Source organism: Lepidothrix coronata, unplaced genomic scaffold, assembly GCF_001604755.1.
Source record: "Lepidothrix coronata isolate B3197 unplaced genomic scaffold, Lepidothrix_coronata-1.0 Scaffold22, whole genome shotgun sequence".
Taxonomy (NCBI): domain Eukaryota; kingdom Metazoa; phylum Chordata; class Aves; order Passeriformes; family Pipridae; genus Lepidothrix; species Lepidothrix coronata.
The window spans coordinates 7,614,071-7,637,781 of record NW_016690202.1 but is presented as its reverse complement, the minus strand read 5'-3'; the positions used below and the strand labels follow the sequence as shown (position 1 = coordinate 7,637,781).

Below are 23,711 nucleotides of genomic sequence, written 5' to 3'. Positions count from 1 at the left end.
TCAAATCTAGAACAGATTCAGCAGTGTGTGAAATTGTGTATTTTATATTGTCTTTGTGTATACTTATAATGAAATCTGAATGTAAAGGCTAATGTGCTTTTTCCAAACAAGTTGCTTGAAAGGGAAGCAATTACTGCTTTGACTAAACTTGCAGCAAGGACATTGTTTACAGAAAACATAGAATCATAGAATCATAAAATGGCCTGGGTTGGAAGGGACCTTCGGGATCCTCTAGTTCTCTTTCTACAGTTTACAGAGAAGGATGTTCCTTAGCACAGCTTCTAGGAGGATCTGTTCCATGGTCTTCCCAGGCATAGAGGGGAGGCTAACAGGTCACTAGTTTCCAGGGTCCTCCTTTCAGCCTTTTTTTAAGATGGGTACAGTGCTTCTCCTTTTTCAGTCACCCGGCACCTGAGTGCCATGACTTTTCAAATATCATGGAGAGTGGCTTGACAATCACACCAGCCAATTCCTTCAGGACTCTGGGATGCATCTCATCAGGTCCTAGAGATTTATGTACTTTGAGTTTCCTCACGTGGTTATGAACCTTACTTACAGTGGAGGGACTTTGGTCCCCCAGTCCCCATCCTTTTGTCCATCCACTCAAGTGTGGGAAGAGAGGTTGCTATTGAAGACTGAGACAAAAAAAGTTTTTGAATACCTCAGCCTTCTCCTTATTCACTGTTACCAGTTTTCCAGCCTTGTTTATCAGACAGGTAAGCCTTCTTTGACCTTCTGTTTCTGGTTAACATACCTGTAAAAGCCCTTCCTGTCACTCTTAGCATTCTTTGCCAGATTGAATTGACTTTCACCTTGACTTTCCTTGCTTCATCCCCATAGAACCAAACTTCATACTCTTCCCAGAGTACCTGTTCCTGTTTGCACTACCTGTGCATTTACTTCTTGCCTTTCAGTCTGACCAGCAGTTCCCAACTCACCCATGCTGGTCTCTTGCCTTCCTTGCCTGATTTCTTGTCCATGGGTGTTGCCAGTTCTTGTGCTGTATGAAAGAATTCCTTAAAGATCTGCCAGCTCTGATCTGCTCCCTTGTCCCTGAGGGCAGTTTCCCAAGGGATCCTGTTGACTATTCCTTGAAGAGCTGGAATCTTGCTTTCCTAAAGTTCAGGGGCCTAACTTACTCTATACCTGACCCAAAATCCACCAATGCTTAATGGCTGTAGCCAGGCTGCCTCCAATCTTCAGGTTCCCAGTTAGCTTGTTTATTTGGTGCCCATCAGATCCAGTATCGTATCCCTCCTGGTAGAGCTGCTATCTGTTCCCTGGCTCAAGAAGTCATCCTCTGTGCTTTCCAGGAGCCTCCTGGGTTGCCTACAGCTTGCTTTGCTACTTTCGCAGCAGATGTCAGGGTGATTGAAGTCCCTGAACGGGGCAAGAGCCTGCGGGCACGATGCCTCCTGTAGCTGGAGCTAGAAGGTTTTGTTGATAGGCTCCCCTTGATCAGGGACCTCTAATAACAACCAACCACAAGGTTCCCTTTGTTGCCTTAATCTCTGATTCTTACCCACAGGCTTTCGACCTGCTCGTGGCTGTTCTTCAGAGACAGCTCTTCACACTCAAACCACCTCCTGATGTAGAGAGCAACCCCTCTGCCGCTCCTTCCTCCCCTGTCTCTTCTGAACAGTCTGTAGCCATTGATAGTCTCACTCCAGTCATGTCCCATCAAGTTTTAGTTATGGCAAGAAGGTCATAGCTTTCTAGCATCACAGTGGCTTCCAGCTCCTTCTGTTTGTTGCCTGTGCTGTGTAGATTGAATGAACAATGTCAAGCAGGTTGAATACACAGAGAGAGAGTTCAGAAATACTAACAACCATGATACAAAGCAAGGCAAAGCCATTGTGCATCATTCTATCTTAAGGGCTCATCTGGTAACCACTCTTTGTAATTGCCTTTTACGCTGTTCAGATCATACACTGGATGAAAAATAACTTTTGTAGAGCTCTTGCAGCAACTGGAAATAATACTAGCATGGTACTAAATGCATTCTCTTAATACTAATAATGAAACACAGCACCGTTAAGACACCTAACAAATTCAAAGAATATGCTCTGTTTCTAAATCCCTTGTATCTGTCATCCTAAACAAAATATGTATTACATATATAAGTAACTAAGCCACAAGGACAGAGAAATCTGACCTTTAATGGCCTCTCAAAATGACAGTACCAAATGGCTTTGGGAATGTCAGGTCTGATTTAAGTTGTTAATGAATTGGAAACTAATTTAACTAGAACTAAATATTAATTGGAAAGAGTGGTATATACTACAGTTTCGAGCCTAATGAGCATATTAAGGATCAGTAAAAAATATTTTTCTGTTCACCTCATGTAAAATTGTAGAAGTACCAATATATCAAAATTTTCTAATAGTTACTTTTCTCTTACGGTGGCTGAGAGGCAGTTCTTCAATGATTTGATCCTTTCATAGTGTGTTTGATGATCTGTCAAACTTGGTATCATCAAAGCGTAAAGACAGTTTTGTACAAATCGTGAATAAATTTATAGAGAAAAAAAACAATTAACATCTTAAAAAATAAATCCACTGTGATAAGTGCTCCAATTAGAAATTTCACTATTTCCCTGGTCCATTTGATGTTGAATATTGGAGTTTATTGCCAAATACCTGAAAACCAGCTTGGAAACAAGCCACAACTGTCAAAAACATAACAGTTCTGGGTATTCGAGTCTGTTACATTGTGATGTTTCTCATGAAAATTTCATGAAGAGCATTCATTCAAAGAGATTCTATGCATAAGGCAGATGGATGGAATTTAATTGCCCTTATTAAAAATAAGAAAGGGAAACTCTTTACTACTCCATCCTATTAATATTCGGGATAAATTATCTTTGTTGTACACTTAGGTATTTGCAAAAGAGACTCTGGGGGTTTCTGTATAAGCCAAGTAGGAAAGGAAAGGTCAGGTCATAAAAATCCTGTTCTGTGTCACAAGTCAAATCTTGTTAATACCAAATACAGTTAATACCAAAGTAAAGACCTCATGTTTATAAGCAGACATGAAACATACCTTTCTTTGGGAAGAGCCTATGGCTGGTGAATTGACATTTAAGCATTACTAGTTCTGAAGAATTACAGAAGCTTATCCAAGAGTTGTATTTACTGTACCAAGGCCCTGGGATGATTGGTGAATCAAGGGTGCGGGTTATTTTTTTCCTTTATTCTTCCAGTTGCAGAAGGTGACATCAAAAGAAGCCTATGGATTAACATGGTACTATGACTGGTGTCACCATCAAAATTTTGTTTGTTTGATAACAGGATGGCCTACATGGCACCAGGTTTGCTAAATGCAGATGGGATTCACCTTTCTCAGTGGGGGGAAGAGGGTCTTTGGTCAAGGGCTGGCAGGACTTATTGATAGGTCTTTAAACTACTTAACAGGGGAGGGGGATATCATCAGGTTTAGTAGTGATAAGGTGTGGGATAACATGCCATCCCACTCGTACCAGTTAGATGCCTGAGCCAGCAAGAGATGCTCAGAGCCTGGAGAGAGTATGTAGGTCAGCAGCAGAAGACCTGGACAGCATCAAGAAATTCCAGCTACTCCAAAAAGTCACCTTCATTGGAGGTGGGGTGGAAGCAACTTAATGCCTCTGGGCTAACACATGCAACATGGGGAATGAATAAGTGGAAGTAGACATGTGTGGATGTCTGCAGGGCTATGATCTTATTGGCATCATGGAAAAACAGTAGGATGTCTCCTACGACTAGAGTGTTGAAATGGAAGGATACAGCCACTATACATCATATTTGAGAAGTCATGACAGTCTGATAAAGTTCCCAGGAAAAGAGGAAACATGACCCTCACTTCTAAAAATGGAGATAAGGAAGACCCAGGGAACTACAGACTGATCAGTCCCACCTCAGTGCCTGGCAAGATCATGGATCAGATCCTCCAGGAAACTGTGCTAAGGTACATGGAAGATAATGAGACAGACAAAATAATTGTGGACAGCCAACATGGCTTCATTAAAGGCAAATAGTACCTCACAAATTTGGTGTCCGTCTACAGTGCAGTTACAGCAGTGGTGGACAAGAGAAGGCAACAGAAATCATATACCTGAATCTGTGTAAAGCATTTGACACTGTCCTGTGTGACATCCTTGTCTATAAACTGCTGAGGCATGAATTTGACAGTGGACCACTTGGTGGATAAAAAATTGGCTGGATGATTGCACTCAGAGTTGCAGTCAACAGCTCAATGTCTAGTTGGAAAGCAATGACACAATCTTCAGAGATTTGTATTGGGATGAGAACTATTTAGCATCTTTGTCAGTGACATGGAAAGTGCAATTGAGTGCACCCTCAGCAAGTTTGCCAACAACACCAAGATATATGGTGCAGTCGACATGCTGGAGAGCAGGAATGCCATCCAGAGGGACATGGACAGGCTTGAGAGGTGGGACCTTGTGAACTTCAGGAAGTTCAACAAGCACCAAGTGTAAGGTACTACACCTGAGTTGTAGCCATTCCAACCACAAATACAGGCTAGGTGGAGAATGGATAGAGACTAGCTCTGGGGAGAAAGATTGGGTTGTTTGTGGATGAAAAGCTCAATATGACCCAGCAATCTGTACTTGCTGCCCAGAAAGTCAATCACATCCTAACCTGCATCAAAAGAGGCATGAACAGGAAGTTGAGGGAGATGCTTAACCCCCTCTATTCTGTTCCTGTGAGACTCTACCTGGAGCATGGCATCCAGGTCTGGTGCCCCCAACACCAGAAAGACACTGACCTGTCTGAGTCCACTGGAGAGCTACACTGGAGAGTTGATAGAGGTCTGGAACACCTCTTCTGTGAAGAAAGGCTGAGACAGTTGTGGCTGTTCAGCCTGGAGAAAAAAAAGGCTCTGGAGAGACCTTCTTCAGCGTTTCAGTACCTAAAGGGGGCTTACAAGAAGGCTAGAGAGGGACTTTTCACAAGGGCAGATAGTGATAGTAAAAGGGATTTGTCTTAAGCTGAAGGAGTATAGGTTTATCTTAAATCTTAGGAAGAAAAGCTGTACTGTGAGGGTGGTGGAGCACTGAAACAGGGTGCCCAGAGAAGTTGTGGATACCCTGTCCCTGAAGGTGTACAAAACCAGGCTTGAATCTGGCTCTGAGTGACTCTGTCTAGTGGATGTCCATGGCAGAGGCGTTGAAAGTAGATGACTCAAGGTCCCAAACTATTCTGTGATTCTGTGGGTATCTATGTGCTACGTATTGCAAGAAGTTAAGTAGCTCATGGGCAACTTCTAACCCCAGGAACTACAACGATTTATAGGCTGCACTTGCTTGCTATACATTTTTCAGAAAAGTCTGAAGACTTACCTAACTGTTTGAAAATGTGACACTTTTTCATGGAAAAGAGTTGACATTGATCAATTTCTTGCGTTAGTTTTATCCCCTAATCAATTGCATGTCAGTAATGACCAGGCAAGACATTTAATAATACATGTTTTATAGTTAATGTTGATCCTCTTTCTTAGATTTTTTTTGCTTGTCATTTTTTAAGGGAAAAATTATTATTTTGTGATAAAAATATTTTTGCCATTGTAATGGACATGAGGAGCAAGATGATGTATTTCAGATAGATTATTTTAGCTATGCTAACCTAATTTCTGAAAAATTGCCTGATCCCACTCTGCTTCCAGTGCTACTTGCTAACAGGTATCATATTAAGAAAACTGGTTGCTCTTGTTCAGTATTTCTTAATATTTCAATATTGACCACACTAGGATATAGATTTTTGACCATATCCGAGTGTCTTAATAGTCTGTTGTGTCTAATTCAAGACCATTATGAATATCCTGTCACTTTAGCTTTGCTAATCTGCATAGCTCCAATGTTTAGAATTTCTCAGTGCTTTGAAATCATATGATGCACTCATCCTCACAGCACTTCTCTCTAGCAGTAAAGCACTATCATATCCATCTTACAGATGGACAACTGAAGCACAGGGCCAATAAACATTAAGACCGACAGCAGATAAGTAATAATAGTAAAAGCAAGAAACATAACTTGGTTCTTTCAAATCACTGGCCAGATTCTATACTGCATGATGGTATTATGCATTCGTATGATGTATAGAAAAGGATTTTTCCCTATTGTTGATAGACATGGTAATTCAATATATCACATAAAATAGTGAGGACTCGTGCAAGCAGAGCAACATCAGTGTTGTAAGGTACCATTGTATGAGTTTAATGATTATACACTATGCAGCATATCTCATGTAGAGGGGGCCCTGGTGGTCTAGTGGTTAGGGTGGAGGACTATCACCGCTGCGACCCGGATTCGATTCCCAGCCCCCCGGGCAGGTGGAGCTCGTCAGCCCTGTGAGGTCATCCATCTAAGAGAAGGTCACTCTAAACAAACCTACGTCCTGAGACCCTCACTGCCACTGTCCAAGCTTGCTCGGCCTCGGCAGATGAACCTCAGGATTAAAGGGTGGGCTCAGTTCAGCGCACGCTGTGTCTCACCTAAAAAATCCACTGCACAGGCTCAAAGGGTTAATGACCTTTCCCAAATCTTTGCTCGCAAAGACTGGCCATACAATATCTACTGTGATTTAATGCATTTAAATAAGACAGTATAAAGTTTGTAGCCAATTTTTATGAATTTTTAAATTTTTATCAGCTTTTTAATCAATGTAAGTTAACCAAAAATACTGAGCAGGTATCTGTTTTTGCAGTCCTTATATTCAGTTCCTTTCAGTTCCTTATGTACAAACAATTATGTGACCCCTGAATGTTAAGCAGGCTGATGGTTCAGGCTTTCATGCAGTACTGTGTAACAAATGTGAAATCCTTCAACTTACACATTTTTTTTCCAGAGGATCAAATTCCTCGAGGTTTTCCCACCATTGATATGGGCCCACAGCTGAAGGTGGTTGAACGAACTCGCACAGCTACCATGTTATGTGCAGCCAGTGGCAATCCTGATCCCGAAATAACTTGGTTCAAAGATTTCCTACCTGTTGACACAAGCAACAACAATGGCCGCATCAAGCAGCTACGCTCAGGTAGGGTCTTGTTACTGTTTCCACCAACGCCCAGAGTTGTTCTCTCTCACTTTTTCTTTCTTTTCTTTCTCTTCCTTTTTTTAAAATTTTTATTTATAGGTAATAATTTCTCTTTCTCCTCTCCTTTTCTGTGTTACTAAGTGTGTTGTCCATGTCTGTGATGTTGTCATAGCTTTCTATAGAGTCTGTCTCTATATGTTTTGCAGCTTCTGTTTACTCCACATTGCTCACTGCTGTGACTGTATTTTTTGATAATTTTTTTCTTTACTGCTTTTTGCAGTACTTGATGGATCCATTTTCTCCTCTTTCTTTCTTCTTTCCTTTTTATTTTTTTTAACAAATTTATTTCAACATTGGACTTCATTCAGAAATTGCAAGGAGTACCAATGGTTATATTCATCAAAACCAAAACCTGCATTAGACACTTCAATTAAAATTTAAAATGTGTTTTGTGCTATCTTTTCCACATTTGACTTCACCAAAGATTAGCCAGTTTGGACACATCTTCTTTCCTCTCACAAATACATAAAGCACAGTACTTCTTCCCATGCAGATTTATACCTTAAAAAAAAAAAAAGGAAAAGAAATCTTTGGGTAATCTGTGGAATAAAGTTGGGGTTTTTTTGCTGGCTGAGCATTTTTCCAACACATTTAGCCACAGTAGTGTGCGCCCACGCTAAAGCTTTATGAGTCCTACATTTTCTGGATCTACAGAAGTCTGCTTTTGGTGTAGAATCCAGCTTTTGCTGCTCTCTCTCTTTGCCCCTTGCACCTCCCTAGCAGTTCTTTCACTCTCCTCCTGCCCTAGTTTATTCTTTTGCTCTCTTTAGATTAAATAAAAGCAACAACAACAACAACAACAAAATCTCGAGATTTATCAAGTTTAAAGCTTGTCCCAAAGTAAGATCATTGGGATATAATGAGCTTTTTATTTTGACAATTGTAGTAGATATCGTTGTAGAATCTAAGTTGTTTAATCACGTGTCTTCCCAGAATTCTCAGCTTTTGACCTGTCCTGTGATGTTAAATCGTCTTGTTAACTGACTTTTTGCTTGTTGTCAGCAGAACTGTGTAAATTAACCTTCTGTTAATGTAAATTAAGATTTTTTTCACATGTGACATAGATGATTTAGTATATAAAGTTTTAACTGAAAACTTTGTACCAAATTATAAGGAATATAATAATATTTTTATGCTGTCTTTCTTCTCTCCGTATTTAAATCTCCAGAATCTATTGGTAAGTGCTTAGTTCTGAAGCGCACTTCACCCCCACTAATTTCCATATTCAGAATATTATTATTATTATGATAATTATTATATGATTAGTATTATTATTCTTAAAATGCATGGCATGCATTTTACTAACAGTCAGTGTAGTCACCAGTTCCCTTTAGTGGCGCACACGCACACCTCCACAGAAATGTTGTCTTATCAGTCATAGCAACACCTAAAAGAAACAGTACACATGTATCACGTAGATCTAGAACAGTAAATGCCATAATCCAGCCTAAACTACAGTGTTTGTTTTGAGATAGCCTTCAGTGTATCCTCTTTATATATATATATAGATTTATATATATATATTTAAATAGAATTTCCAATATTTTCCTAAACTATGTCATAAGTGCAGTTTTGTAAAGTTTCCTTTAAGTTATTTGAGGCATATTTGATACATTTCTAACTCTATATAACCAAACGTCTAGGAACTCAGATGCTTCTCTGAGAATGGCAGTGCAGCCAATTGTAGCATTTTTGCCCCTTGTGGTACAATGAAACTTGCTTTTATAACTTGATAATACTATCTAATATATTCCTGTTTTAACAGTATAGTAATTCAAGTTTCTCTTAAGACCTTATTTAATTCTGTAAATCTAATTTGATTCTTCTTCCAAAGCCCTAGCCTCCTTCTTCTCGTACTAATGCTTCTTCTTTCTAATCTTATTTGCATTCATATTATCCACCCAGGTGGTACACCAATAAGAGGTAAGAGTGCTGAACTAACGTTCACAGAATGATCTTACTCATTCTTTCTGTCCTTTCATCCCTCTCATCCTTGTCTTGTTTTTGGTTTGGTTTTGTTTTGTTTTCCTTAAGGAAAAAACAAAACAAAATACAAACCTACAGAAATGTCCATCATCTGATTTTCTTTTTCCTTTGTCCTGTTTGGTTATGATCAGTGACTCTCATATTGTGATCTTTCTTTCTACACATTGCCTTTTCATTTTCCTTTTTTGTTTGTTCATTAAATAAATAAACAAATGAATAAATAAATAAATAAGAATTAATTTGTGATATGCTTCAAAGCAAGCATATCGAGGTCTCCTGGCCATAGCCCAGTCACAGCGTACCATTTGTCCCTCTTTTTTCTTTTTTTTCTTCTTCTTCTTCTTCTTTTTCTTCTTCTTCTTTTTCTTCTTTTTTATTTTTCTTCCTTTTTATTCTACTTTTTTTTCCTTCCTCTTTTTTTTTGTCCAACTGGAGCAAAAAAAAGATCATTTTTTTTCTTCCTTAGCTGTTCTTGTCCTGGACCAAAGCCAAGATGGTCTGGAGAACAGTAGCAGACATGCAGAAGACAACATGGACTATCTTCTTTTTGTCTTATCTTTCATAAAAGGTTTTTGTTTTTGTTATTCTTCAATCCTTTTTTTTTCTCTAACTTCTGAAAATTGAAAATTATATGTCCGCCCCTAAAAAATTACAGAAATGTTTTTTTCCCTTTATTGTGGGGTTTTTTTTTGGTGGGGGTTTTTTTTGGTGTTTTTTTTTGTTGTTGTTGTTTGTTTATTTATTGCTTTCTTTTTCTTGGAATTCTCTCACCTCTGGATTTTTGGATCTTCTAATCTACAGGCTTTGGAAATGAAAGGTTACTGACTCATTATTCTTGGTGGTATGTGGTATTGTTGGTTTTTGATACTCTAGCAAAACTGTTTACTTCTTTTGTAATTCTTGTTTTGTATTTTTCTTGGGTTTTGTGGCACCACACTGCTAATCCCACTTGTGGATTTTGATGGGTGTCTTGTGGAGGCCCTCCTGCGGTCCTCAGCAGTGGATGGTTGGTTCTTCCTTGTTGGCGTAGACCATGCTTTTTAACTTTTTTGTCTTCTAATTCAACTGCTCTTTGTTTTTCAGCAAACGTGCTTTAAGCTTGTAAGTTGCGGAACACTGTCTTTCTTATCAATCTGCATGTCTTAAAGGAGTTTTATTTCTTTAAAATAATATTTTGATGATTGTAAATGACTAATAGAGTTTCTTTTTTTTTCACTTCAAGCAGCCTTTTTGTTATTGCTGCACATTTTTGGCTTTCTTCAGCAGAAGATTTCTTGAAGTCTGTCCTGCCTTTTTTAAAAGTACCACCTTTTGTGCTACTTTTGTTACTAGATTGAAACAATTAAATAAAAATTAAATAATTATAATGACCCAACTACTTAATCTCTTTTGTTTTATTCAAAAGCCATTCTTCCTTGAAGCAGTCTCACCCATCTTCATTTTAATGGTTTAGGAAAGAGTATTGTTTAGAGGGTTTTGGTTTTTTTTTTGCTAAATGCAAATTGTTTTCCTGTGCTAGCACTGATGATGTGAAAAAAATAATCTCTTTGTTTTTTTCATTGCATCATTTTCTGTCTGTGCACCTTAGCAAGAAAATGAACCGACGTTGAGTGGACCTTCGCATACAAGCTTTTCATATTGTTGAGAGGTGTATTGTTGTGGATAGAAAAAGCCTCCTCTGACCGTCTCTTTGGCAATGTATTTTATATTCATACAGGTGCCCTCCAAATTGAACTGAGTGAAGAATCTGACCAAGGCAAATATGAGTGTGTTGCAACCAACAGTGCGGGTACACGCTATTCTGCCCCTGCCAATCTATATGTCAGAGGTAGGAATGACATAACCCTGGCATCCACTGTTCATTCAGGTTCAGGGCTAAGATACTCTCAGGATCTATAAAGTTACCACTGTAATAATCAAAATGCCATGGTAAATGTGTCAGTTGTAAAAATCATTTTAAACTGTAGAGGAAAGGCTTGGGGTTTATTTTGTTCTTTTAAAGCACTCTTGAGTCCAGTCTATCCTGTGGGTTAAGGTTTGTAAGTATATTTATATTTTTACATCTTAACTTCTATTTTTCTCCCAAATTAAGTTAAACTGTGCTTTGCATTTTTTTCTTTTATTGGTTTGGTTTTGTTTTGCTTTTCTTTTCGAACTCCTGAAGTGACTGCTGTGTGTGCTACTAATCAGCTGAGTGTAACCCCAAGGCATTGAGTGTATGCCTGTCTGACCTCTGCTGTGTAACTGCAAAGGAAAAGCTTCTAACTTTATAACTTGATGTATGCAGAGCACAAATGTATTTTCTTCTTTCCTGTTTCTTCTTATTATATATGCATGTATATATATATATATATATTTAATGTAATGTAAGACTTGTGAGTGAATGATAGTGGCCAATTGGCTATATTATTTTGAGAAATTACCTGTGTATATGACAGGTATGATTAATAACAAAACAATTATATTCTTCTGTGCGGTAGTAGAAATGGTTATTAATATATGAAAATATTTTTTAGTTCTGCTAGAAAGAAGGGCTTTGTTTCAGGCAGTATTTGCTATGTCTAATTGATGTAAATTTCTGTAAAACAAAGACTATAACATACATACATACATACATATGTGTATATATATGTGTGTGTGTGTGTGTGTGTGTCTACAGTATAAGGGGATGGGCGGGGGAAATAGGAATGAAAACACAAATAGCTGTAAACTTTGCCTCAGGGTGGATTACCTTACAAAAAATGCCTAGCTTGATTTTGAAATTTTTTTTAGAGATGATTTTTCAATCAACTTGATATGTTTTCATATGGTGTGACTCTTTCGGCTAATTAAAAAGAAAAGAAAGGAAAACCTTTCATAGTTATGACATCCATAGAAAGTTATTTGATCTTTTATTTTCTTTCTCTTGTCCTCCGACATACTGACTTTCCTGTACTGCATGAGGCATGTATACCTTTATATCCAAAGGAAAATTTCAAAATTATGCTAGCTATTATTTCTAACATCATTGTAGCTGTAGAAAATGCTAACTTTTCACGATGAGGCAGGCAGGTTTAATTAGCGCAAGTAGAGATGTTCAACTAGCAGTTGAAAGCCTTGATATGGCCTTTTTACTCTCTCTGTGTTTCCCTTGTTTTTCTCCTTTCCTCATTTCATTGTGTTCTGCATCAAACCCCCTACATCCCTCAGAGCTGCGAGAAGGTTGGTGTGTTTTTTACTTTTTACCCACCTTACAAAACTATTAATTAAACCAATAACAAAGAATACAAATGAAATGAATGTAGCTGCATTGTGGCATTTTTTAAGTTAATGTTATGTTTAAGCAGAGAATGCCCTGGTCATGGCTTTTGATGAGTGCTGGTATCTAACTGTTGTGCATGATAAGAGAGAATGAACCTGGATGCATGGCAATCTTTTTAGCTTTAATACTAACGTCTACTAAACTTGGTCAGTGTTCCTGCTTTTTCTTCCCTTTTAATTTCTTGCTTATACTGATGCCTGCTTTTCAAGGAATGGTTTCAGTAGTTGCTTTTCTAAATAGCCTGCGCATGAAGACTAGACTCTCCTTTGTCTATAAGGATTTTGTTCAATACAAGAAGTTCCTCATTGCCTGCCATTTGCTTCGTGTGGCCTCTGTGAACTGGCCGCTTACGGATGTTTTGCTTTCTGCTTGTTCCCCTTCTGCCTGTCATTCACTCATGAGGCCATTGCAGTAAGCCCCTCCCGAATCCATAGAAGATCACAGAAATTTAATCAAACCAAGAGGAAAGGTTTTAGACTAACATAATTTTCCTTATTTTTTTTTAAACTCACTCATAGTCTTATTTTACTTTTAATTTCTTTCTGAATTAAAGCTATCTTAATCATTAGCCTCTATTAAGGCCAAATAAATACAGTTTCAAGTACAGTGTCCAATTAAAGGCCTAAATACAAACCTACCTCTCTCAGCTACCCGTGTCGCTTCCACCTCCTACACACATATGCACACCACTGAGAATATTTGAAGCAGGAACACTGATCTGTTATTGCCTGGTAATTTTCTCGGTGTTGTGTTTGCTTAAATATTAACTACTCTGTTAGTGGAATGTCCTGCTGTGTGTTTAAGGTTGACACCCCTTGCTGTCCATACAGAAATGTCTAATATTATCAATCCTTATTTTGCTTTCCCTTAGCTGTGAGCATAGTGGAATCCTGAATGTTCAATATTCTGCTATTTTCCCAGTGGCCCTTCTTAACAGTTGCTTTTTAACCCCCTAAATTTAATCTAAGTTCCTTCTCCCTCAAACTCTATGCTTCTCTTAAACTCCTGTATCTATCTGTCAGCCTATCCCCATCTCTTTCAAGTTTTATTTCCTCACCCAGTATGTTTTCTTTCTGAGTTCTTTTTCTCTCTGTCGTTTTTACTCAGACATTTCCCTAAGCATGATTCTCTATTTTTTCTGTCATTTGCTTGCTTGCATGACCAAATCCAGTACTTTGTACTGGCTTTGCCTAGTCTCCTTCTGTGACTCTCTCTCTTTCCATATATATATATATATATGTATATATATTTATATTCATATTTATATATATTTGTATATGTGTGTATATATATATATATTTGTATCTGTGTGCAATTATATATTTTTTTATGTTTGTTTCAGTGTTAGTGTGAGGTTTTGAGGCTGCATCTACTTTGAGTCGGAAAGCAAATGAAATTGCACTTTCAATTTACTGTAGGCAGTGTGTTCCAGGACTGTGATGTGACAATGTGGCCTAGCACATTTATTCACATCAAATGGAAGCACGCAGCATTGAAGTTGGTGATCAACTCAAGCATGCTGTTGACCTTCCAGTTTTCTTCTGTGCATATATATATGTATGGGCATAAAAAATGCATATATATATGTGCGCCTGTGTGTGTGCGTGCACGTGTGCGTGTATATCTTTTGCATGGTGTTTATGTATTGTTAGTATATAGTTAGTTATGTGTGGGGCCCTAATAGGTCTGAATCAGCCTTTGTATGAATGTGCCTATTAATAGCCTCAAGTAAATACAGAATAATTCACATTGTGTGCAGACAAAATTCTTGCTTAGTCTCATATTTCTCTTATATATATATTTTCTGGCAGATTGGAATAGATGTTAAAACATTAAATTGTGTCTGTACACTGCATGCTGTCAGTATGCAAGACTCAGTTTCTTTTTTTTGTATATGTTATTACCTTTTTTTGTGTTTTGTTCCAGTTCGACGAGTCCCACCGAGGTTCTCTATCCCACCCACAAATCATGAGATCATGCCTGGCGGGAGTGTAAATATCACCTGTGTTGCGGTGGGGTCACCAATGCCATATGTGAAATGGATGCTAGGAGCAGAAGATTTGACACCTGAGGATGATATGCCGATAGGGAGGAACGTCCTTGAGCTTAATGATGTCAGACAGTCTGCAAACTACACTTGTGTTGCTATGTCTACCCTCGGTGTTATAGAAGCAATAGCACAGATAACTGTCAAAGGTATATCCCAAGCACATATATATTGTCATATTTCAGTCTTTTATTTCATTCATTGCCATATTCTGAGCAAATACATTCCACTGAAAGGGACTCAGTGCCACTTGCACTCTTAAATCAAGAGGGTAAATATTCCAGCCAATCACTGGCATAAGGCAAAATAGAGGCTCAGAGAGCAGTAATGCTCATAGACTAAATAAAGTAATATTTATTAAAATGTTTGCCATAGAATTCCATTATTCTTCTGTGTCTAGCTCCCAGCCTTCATTTCAGTTAAAGATCTTAAAATGTTGCATTTACTTGTCAACAGAAGGAACCTTTACAAACCATTTGATTTTTAGAGTTGCTGGGTGTCCAAGTATCGTATTCATTGAGTATTTGAAAATTAAACTGTAATGGTTTATTGTCCCTCTATAAGATTTCTCTTCTGTATATGGTTATGGCATTTATTACAAAAGTCAGTATCGTTAGTTCATGACAAATGAATCATATTGAACAGAGCTTGAAGATTTTCTGATAGATTTTTGAAGGAAATCATAGTTGCCAAAAGCTTCCTCTGAATGGATCACGCCTTCTTTCCATTCAGTTTTCCTGTTATGATTTTGTTTTGTTGTTTGTAGCTTCTTAATTTAGTAACGAATGTCTACTGTTACCTAGTGCTGACTGTATTTTTTGTCATTTGTCTTTAGCCTTACCCAAACCTCCTGGAACACCTGTTGTGACAGAAAGCACAGCGACAAGCATAACACTGACTTGGGATTCTGGAAACCCTGAGCCAGTTTCTTACTACATAATCCAACACAAACCCAAAAACTCAGAGGAGCCATATAAAGAAATTGATGGTGTGGCCACAACACGTTATAGCGTGGCTGGCCTAAGCCCATATTCAGAGTATGAATTTCGGGTAGTTGCTGTAAATAACATTGGGCGAGGGCCAGCCAGTGAGCCTGTGTCAACAAGGACTTCAGAGCAAGCACCTTCAAGTGCACCCCGCAATGTGCAGGCCCGTATGTTGAGCTCTACCACCATTTTAGTACAGTGGGAAGAACCCGAGGAACCTAATGGGCAAATACAAGGTTACAGAGTTTATTACACCATGGACCCCACTCAACATGTTAACAGCTGGATGAAGCACAACGTGGCTGACAGTCATATTACCACTATTGGGAATCTCGTACCCCAGAAAGCATACTCTGTGAAAGTTCTTGCTTTTACTTCTGTTGGGGATGGACCACTTTCTAGTGATATTCAGGTCATCACTCAAACAGGAGGTAAGCTAGCAGTGAACAGAGTTTGTGTGAAAAAAAATTGAATGCATGCAGAAATTTTGCACAGAGAGACTTTGAGTTTAAAATGCAAAACCCCTCCCTTTCAAGGATAATCAGTTTATTCGGGCAGCTTTTGCGATAACATTTTCTTAATTCCACAGTGCAAGTTATCTCTGAAGAGTGGAAATTACCCCCTCACACTTTCATTTCTTTTTTCATCAGTGTCAAGAAGTTTATCTGGAGTTTAAGTGAAGTCTCAGGGGGACCTTCATTCTGGAGGTGGCCAAGTGTTGAGGCTTCTGTTTGGCAATTCTCTGCGCACCAAACAAGTTTGTCAAATAGTTCTTCATAGCTTTCTTTGAGGAGTTGCCAGTGTGGGTAGGCTTTATTTAGGTGGCATGTGACTCCGTTATGCCACATCACTCTAGTGAACCTTGCTTTTGGAAGTCTAAAATGTGTGGGTACCACGTGTGTATTCAACTAGTTCGTAAGGTTCTGAGAACAAAATAAAACATGAAAGCATTAAATACAACAAGCATTTGTGTAGGTTCAAGCAAGCAGTTCTGTACACTTTGGATTTATAAATCAAAACCTACCTGTCCTTACAAAGTCCACACCAAAAGGTCACATTTTCTTGGTTTGTCTTTGCAGTTAGGTCGTTTTGTTTCCATTCAGGAGTTTTAGGTCCATGAATTAGTTTTACTAGCAAAGGACAAGCAAGCACAGTGAAAAACATTGCAAAAAATATTTTATGAGATCAAAAGCAAGAATCTCTGGGGTAGTTACACAAAATGGTTTATTGTAGCAATAAGAAATAAAAGCTCCTTTTGTCTAGCAGTTTAGAGAAAGCTCTATGAAATATTACTGTACGTCAGTGATTGTCTAAAGTATATAATACTACTTGAATTTTTTAGTACAGGGACGTTTCCTGTTGCAGAATTTAGCATCCCTCAAAATCTTAAAAAGCAGGTCTCTAAAATGTAACTGTAGACAGTTACGTTTCATCCAGTTTTTACTTCTGCGTTTTACCAATATGCATTTAATAACGACAGACAATGAGGTATTATCCTGGAATCTTTCTAGGTGTTGTATTACATAAAGATATGTGTTTCCTTTTGCAGTATCTCAGCTGAGAAGTTACAAAATTAACTATTTTTAGACCCTCTAGTGGTACATTAAAATGTGTCTGTATGCACATGCAAATATAAGTATGTATACCTGTCATAGTTCACAACTGTGAACCTCTTAGATTAGAAAGTCTTTGACAGTGACTTCCCCAGTAAAGGATGAATGAATCGAAATAATGAGCACTAAGGCTCAGCTGGACTGTCCCAAGTCACATTACTTGCTAAGGTCACTTCAGAAAAGTTCTGTTTATTAAAACCTTCATAGAATTTGCTGTTAATCATGCCCATCTGTTCCTGATTACTGTTGCAATCTGAAGAAATTATAACAAAATTAATAGTGCTGGAGGTTTTCTCAGTACATGCTTTCAACTTCGTAACAGAGTTGACTTGATAATGTTTATTTGTGGCTAATTTAAAAAAAAAAAGGGGCATACAGGAGGCATACTTAAGCACTGATACTTTTCCTTGAAATACCAACATTTTAAATCAGAAAAGAGAAAAAACCTAAGAAAGTCTAGTTCAGTTTTTCAGTTCAGGGTATGTTTAAAAACTAAGATTTTCGCATTTTTCTATCCAGTAGTTTCTCTTCAGTGAACACCACAGAATAAAATGCCCTCCTTGCCCTTGTCTTCCAGATTTTCTGTATTGTAAATCTGAATATGATTGTTTTAGTTTAAGTCTCTCAAAATGAAACTGATTCAAAATATTAAACTGAAGTGCTATTTAAAAACAGGGGAAATGGATTTAATGATTACATGTGTTTGATTTTTTTTCCTTTTTTTTGGTGAACAAATAAGCCTGCCATTATGAATATATAGCTTAACCCTTATACTTACTTTGGGGATATTAGAGCATATATACAACAAAATCTTACTGACATCTGTGACTTACAGACTCTGTTAAATAGTTCAAAGCTTTCCTCCCTTAAGTGTATTCTGATCTTTGGAGAGAAATTATGAAAATTAATAATTTGTTCTTAAAAAGACTGTGCAGAGGAATTTTTGCTTTCCTAGTACAGCAGAGTTTTCTTTTGAAATGCCTGTGAGTGGCTTCTTACTTTGAAGGTCAGCCGAAACTCTGCTGATAGTGAAGCAAGTTTTTAATTAAAATATTGACTTGGAGCATATAGTTTGAGGGGAAGAGAAGGAAACATTTTTCAGACAACCAGAAATAAAATATTTTTTAAAAAATCATGTTCAGTTTTGATTTTCAGTATTTTACTTAATCAGTTTAAGGCAAAGCCATATCCTATTGCCCCACAATAGGACAATTAACCAGTTGTTTTCAGCACTGTTTTCTTTATGATAAAAAGACACCATTTTAAGAAATTCTTTAATCAGAAAAAAGCTGTGGAGATGAGCCTTTTGAATAAGGCAGGATCAATTCCAAAAGTTATACCTAGGAAAGTCCTTATTCTTGCCTTTTGGGCCAAAGGATTTTATTCCCTTGAAGATGGAGTCAGGACTGGACTGTTATTTAGGTGAATTGACTTACCAAATTTTAGACAAAAGAAATATTGATATAACTTTTAGTGTGATACTTCTTGCCCTGTTTTTACTTTTTTAGAAAACAAAAGCTCTGTTGGTCTGCATCCTGTTTAGGGGCTCAGCACATACTTCTTCTGTATGTTACTGTATTTGCTTTCTGTGCTTAAAGTGGTCAGAAGTACATATACTCTGAGCAACTTATTTTAACCGGTGTGTACCAGGAAAATTTAGAGTTTTAAATTGTCTGTGTTTTGCTTCTGTTTCGTTTCATTTTGTTTCATTTTATTTCATTTTTACTGTGCAAAGAGAGGATAGCTACTGAAGGAATTAAGAGAATCTTGTCTTTGTTCTGAGCTTTGGTAGAAAGAGGGGAGAATGAGAGATGCATAAGGTCTATTGGATAGTGGGTTACTGGAGAAAGAGAGAGAAAAAATATCAGCGGAATGAATGTGCAGCTGTAAGCATATGCTTCTTTAGACAAAAACTTAAAATGTAAAACATACTATTAATTTTAAACCAAGGATTCTCCATGATTTGGAGACTAAGGATCATTACAGTTATAAAGGGCTAATGTTTTGAACACATGAAAAAGGACAGTAATGAGAAGATTAAGTATCTGACTTTCAGGGCACATAAATGAAACCTTAGCTTAAACAAAATTAATGTTTCTGGAGTTCTTCTAGTAAAAGAAGATTAGAAAATCAGAGGAAGAGTCCATAGCAAGCGGATACTGTTCTGTGTTGTAGCTAGCTAACTACTTTACCAGACATTCAAAATTTTTGTTACTAACACATGAAGGGGGAAACCTCATGTATCTCAGTTCTAAGAGCTTCTCTGTAGAGTTTCATGCTTCTTTCAGAGAAAGTAGAAGCATAAACTCTTTTTCTCTTTAGGTTTCCTACTGATTGTAAATTCTCTTGGTCAATTTATTGTCCTTAACAAAGCTGATTTCTAATTGAACTGATTGAGTTTTTGTCTAGGTATGGATTTCACCCTAGCAATGTCATAGGTCCCTTTTTAGCCTGGAGACTCTTTTCCGCTATTACTTGCAAACCCAGCACAGTCCTGGAACGGTTTTCTGGTTACCTCAGCCAGCTGAGGAGCTGTGCAGGAAACTAAAGTGCCCTTCTGATTTGAGATCCCATTTTATGATTCTGTTCTGGCACTTTAATCAGGGGTGAACACAGAACCACAAGGAAAATGTCCACCAGTCTGTGTTTGTTTCTGGTTATCCAGCAATAAACATGGAGGACTAGGCAAGCAAAAATGTAGAATTTTATATGAAGTTTTGAAAAAAGTCATGGACTTTGTTCTTTGTTTTATTATTGCATTGTAGTCTTTCATTGTGTGTACTACTTAAAATTTGTCATGTTTAGAAGTAAGAAGACTTATTTTGGAGCACAGGGAAGTTAGGGGTTTTAATGTACTTTTGTAGAGCACATTGCCCTCAAAGCAGAAAAAAACAGTAGTGAGAGAATGCTTCCTCAGAAACATTCCCTTTAGTGACCTGCCCAAGTACAGTGCTAATGTGGAGTTAGATTTGATGTGTGAAATCAAAAACACTTCAGTAAGAGTATGAAGTCAACTTACGTAGATTTTGAAGTTTCTCTAGGTCTTTTTCTGTTTCTGAAGTAAAGCAGTAGCTTCTGTCAGCTCCAGCTTGGCTTAACTCCTATGTACCACTGAAGATTTTTTTTTAACAGCTTTTCTGTGTTCTGGGCATAAATCCTAAATAGTTTAAAAGTTATCTTCCACTTCTTAACTAGTACTTTTCCTTTGTCTTAAGCAATGGGTTCCCTACGAGAGTTTATTAGCAATACAAAGTCTTAAGTTGCTGTTATTCTGGGTTTGTTTTCTTTCTTCTCCTTCTTCTCTTATCTGCCTGGAGCAATGCAGATTTCTCTGTCACCTCTTTCTTCTGTCAGTGTTTTCAGCATCAGAGTTGCCAAACTACAGTTAAAAAATCTGAGGGGAGACTGGATTTTGCAGCAAGGTATTATTTTGACAAACAGCATTTGGAAAAGCCAATTAGCCATCAACTTGTCTTTAAAAATTATTGAGAATTGCAGACCTAAGACCACAAAGGGTTTTTTTTTTTTTAAAGGAATACTTGGAGAATGAGGGTCTTAAAACATGCAGAGAGACAGGAAAGACCCTTAGTTCTCCATCTGCTGCCATATTTATCATAACAGATGGTACCAGCCTTCATATGAGTCACTTGACTGATTATTTACTATTGCTGCCTGGCTGTATTCTACAATTCATGTATCCATACATTAAGTACAGATCGTAACATCACAAAACAATTCAGGCTGGCAGGATGATCATCTAGGGAGGTCTCAAGCCGCAGCCGCTGCCCAGAGCAGACTCAGCTGTGGGGTCAGACTAATTTTCTTAGGCTTCACCCAGTTGAAGTGTAAAGCCCCCCAAGTCTGGTATGGTCAACTTCCCTGGGTCCTGGCTTTATTGCTGTGTTGTCCTGAGCCTCTCATATTTCAGCTTGGGCTGCTTCTTTTCACCTGCCACACCCTGTGAAGAGCCTGGCTGCATTTCTTCCGTCCCTTCCATCAGTGCTAAGAGTACTGTTGAGTGCCCCCAAAACCATCCCTTCTCCCAGCTAAGACATCCCTAGCCCTAAAGCCTCTCCTTGCAAAATCAGAAGTATTTCTGTCAAAAATACTTAGTTGATATATGCTGTAATTGCTCCCTGTGTTTTGTGATCTTTTCCCCTTTTCACTTTGTAGTACTTAGGCAGTGGTCTCTTTTAGACCAGGCATCTTTTAGAAAAACAGCTAATTAGTCTTATCCCTTTTTGTTCCTGTAAAAAGAGTTGGTCTCTCATTACTCTCACTCATGAAAAAAAAAAGGACTGGTGGGGAATTGCAACCTCCACACAGGAGCTTGAATATGCACCTCATGTGGAAAGTTTATCTGCCAGTTTAAAGTTAGATATCAAATCTGTAGCAGCATACACAAGGGCAGTGTTATCCTCAGAGTAATATTCTGTAAAAGTCTGGGGAAGATAAAAATTAAAATACAGTTTTTCTTACTGTTTCCTCCATGGAGTTTTTAGGTGTTTCACTGTACAAAAGATACATACTTGTAAAGCTGTAGTAGAGTTCTCCCCTGAAAAATGTGACATCATTCTATTTGTCACACTTGGTTCTCAGTGTGTGCTGTTTTTTCCCCTTAAAAAACAACATGCTACAACCACAGCACTAGTGGATCGAGGGTTGGACTTGAGGTTGGAGGTACCTTCCAACCCAATGATTCTGTGATTCTATGATTTTATTCTCAAACAGCTAGAAATGCTGTGGAAAACTGTTTTGTGCCTTATCAACAGCACTGTTAACTGAAAGTAATGTTTTAGAACTTGGGTGCCAAAACTATTTTATACAATCCAATGATAGAGGTATATTTTACTGTCTTTTCCCAGTCAGCCTTATTATTTGCTTTAGATTTGAAGATGTAAATGAAGGTACCATTTGGTCTGGATAATTTCTGTGACCATTACCCAAGATACAACAACAGAGAACGTTCTTGTCTAGTGCAATCAAAACTGTATTTTTACGTCTTGCAATTAGAGAGTGTTGTCACTAGAAATTCCATTATATGGGTAAAAGTACCAGTCTTTAAAGTGTAGAAATAATGTCACTAATGAGAACTTAACTGAAGATCTCTTCAGTAGGTTATACCTTCTTTAGATTACACAAGCATTCAATATGTAGGTGATTCAAAGAGCAGGATGTGTTTACTGTCTTTTTTTATTAGCTAAGCAAGAAACTTTCATATTTGGAAATGAATGTCATGGTTTTAACACTTTATTCTAGACTATTCCAACCAATCGTATGTTCTACTAGCTTTTCCCCTTACACATACAAATATATAGATATATATATTTGCATTTTCACATGTAGGTTATTAGATCACTTGTATTTATCACCAGGCATCTCTTCAATTGCTTTTCAGTTTTGTGTGCATTACTTATACTATGAAACATTTATTTGAAACCATTGATAATTTTTAACATATGAATTAAATGTATCAGTATTCTTTTTCTATGCTCAGATTAATTTACTTCATAATACCGTAAATCAATTTGTTTAAGTTTAGTAAGTTAAATAAAGTAATATTGTGTGAAATATTCAGATAGTAGTTTAAAAGGTTCAGAAGTGTTAAACTAACCAAATAAATAACAGGCAACACTACTCAACTTTTTCTTTAGTGCCTGGTCAACCACTGAACTTCAAAGCAGAACCTGAGTCTGAAACAAGCATATTGCTTTCCTGGACACCTCCACGCTCTGATACCATTTCCAGCTATGAACTGGTTTACAAAGATGGGGAACATGGGGAGGAGGTAAGTGGCAATTGTACGTCTTTTAAATAATCTTTAGTGAGTCAGACATGAAATGCTGCAATGGTTTAAATTTCATTAGTAAGTTTCTTTAGTACAAATGCCTTGAAGCTTAAGACTTTGTTAAACCCAAGAATTAGTCTAGGGACAGATTGAAAGTGTGTAAACAGCTGAAAATGCTGTTGATGGTTACCAGCCAGTGGAATTTTGCTGTAGACAGCAATGAGTCTTTCACAGAAGTTCCATCCAGTTTCAGACATTGATTATGTCTCCAAGCCTGTTCCTCTACACAGGCTTGGAAGCAAAAGTGTCTGGGGGCATGTTATGGACCCTTAAGCTTTTTTTTGACTTGTACTTGGATGTTGCAGTCTATTTTCAGCCTTAGATAATTTTTGATTCTCTGTACCATCAGATAAGAGAATTATCAAGCCTTTTCAATCTTTCAGTAATAATTGGGAATAAAACATGGGTTTTTTTCTAAAGATGAAAACCTGCTATGGACTTATTCTGTACCATTATTTCATAAATAATTTTCAGTTTGAGGGCCTTTGTTGTGTTTGTACTATAAACTTCAGAGTAATTTTCCGATAGGAAAAATGTGATATTGCCAGGTGTCCCAGACAAAATAAAGAAACCAGGAGTGTCAGAAGGCAGCAGGAGAGTGTCAGTCTTATTGGTTTCTGCTGCATCATCTGCTCATTGCTAGTGCTTCGGCTGAGCTTACATTTATGACAACTTCACACATACGCTGTGAAAACATAAGCTTATTTAGTGGAAGGGGACCAGAACCATACTTCACCTCCAGATAGGATGCAGGCCTCTTCTTAATAAGTTATCCTTTGGCCAATTTTGCTTCTTAATGATTTGAAATAAAAATCTAACTACATGGTTAAACTCAA

The 23,711-nt window shown here is 37.6% G+C and overlaps 1 protein-coding gene across 1 annotated transcript in view; it reads left to right on the top strand.

Annotated features, from left to right (window-relative positions):
- PTPRD (protein tyrosine phosphatase, receptor type D) overlaps window positions 1-23,711 on the top strand; it is a 350,584-nt gene that overhangs the window by 198,213 nt on the left and 128,660 nt on the right. Inside the window, exons 5-12 of the mRNA XM_017808222.1 lie at window positions 6,846-7,034; window positions 8,263-8,271; window positions 9,000-9,017; window positions 10,798-10,908; window positions 12,270-12,281; window positions 14,308-14,577; window positions 15,264-15,845; window positions 22,682-22,815. Coding sequence (XP_017663711.1) covers window positions 6,846-7,034; window positions 8,263-8,271; window positions 9,000-9,017; window positions 10,798-10,908; window positions 12,270-12,281; window positions 14,308-14,577; window positions 15,264-15,845; window positions 22,682-22,815 — 1,325 coding nt within the window. The remainder of the gene's footprint in view (window positions 1-6,845; window positions 7,035-8,262; window positions 8,272-8,999; window positions 9,018-10,797; window positions 10,909-12,269; window positions 12,282-14,307; window positions 14,578-15,263; window positions 15,846-22,681; window positions 22,816-23,711) is intronic.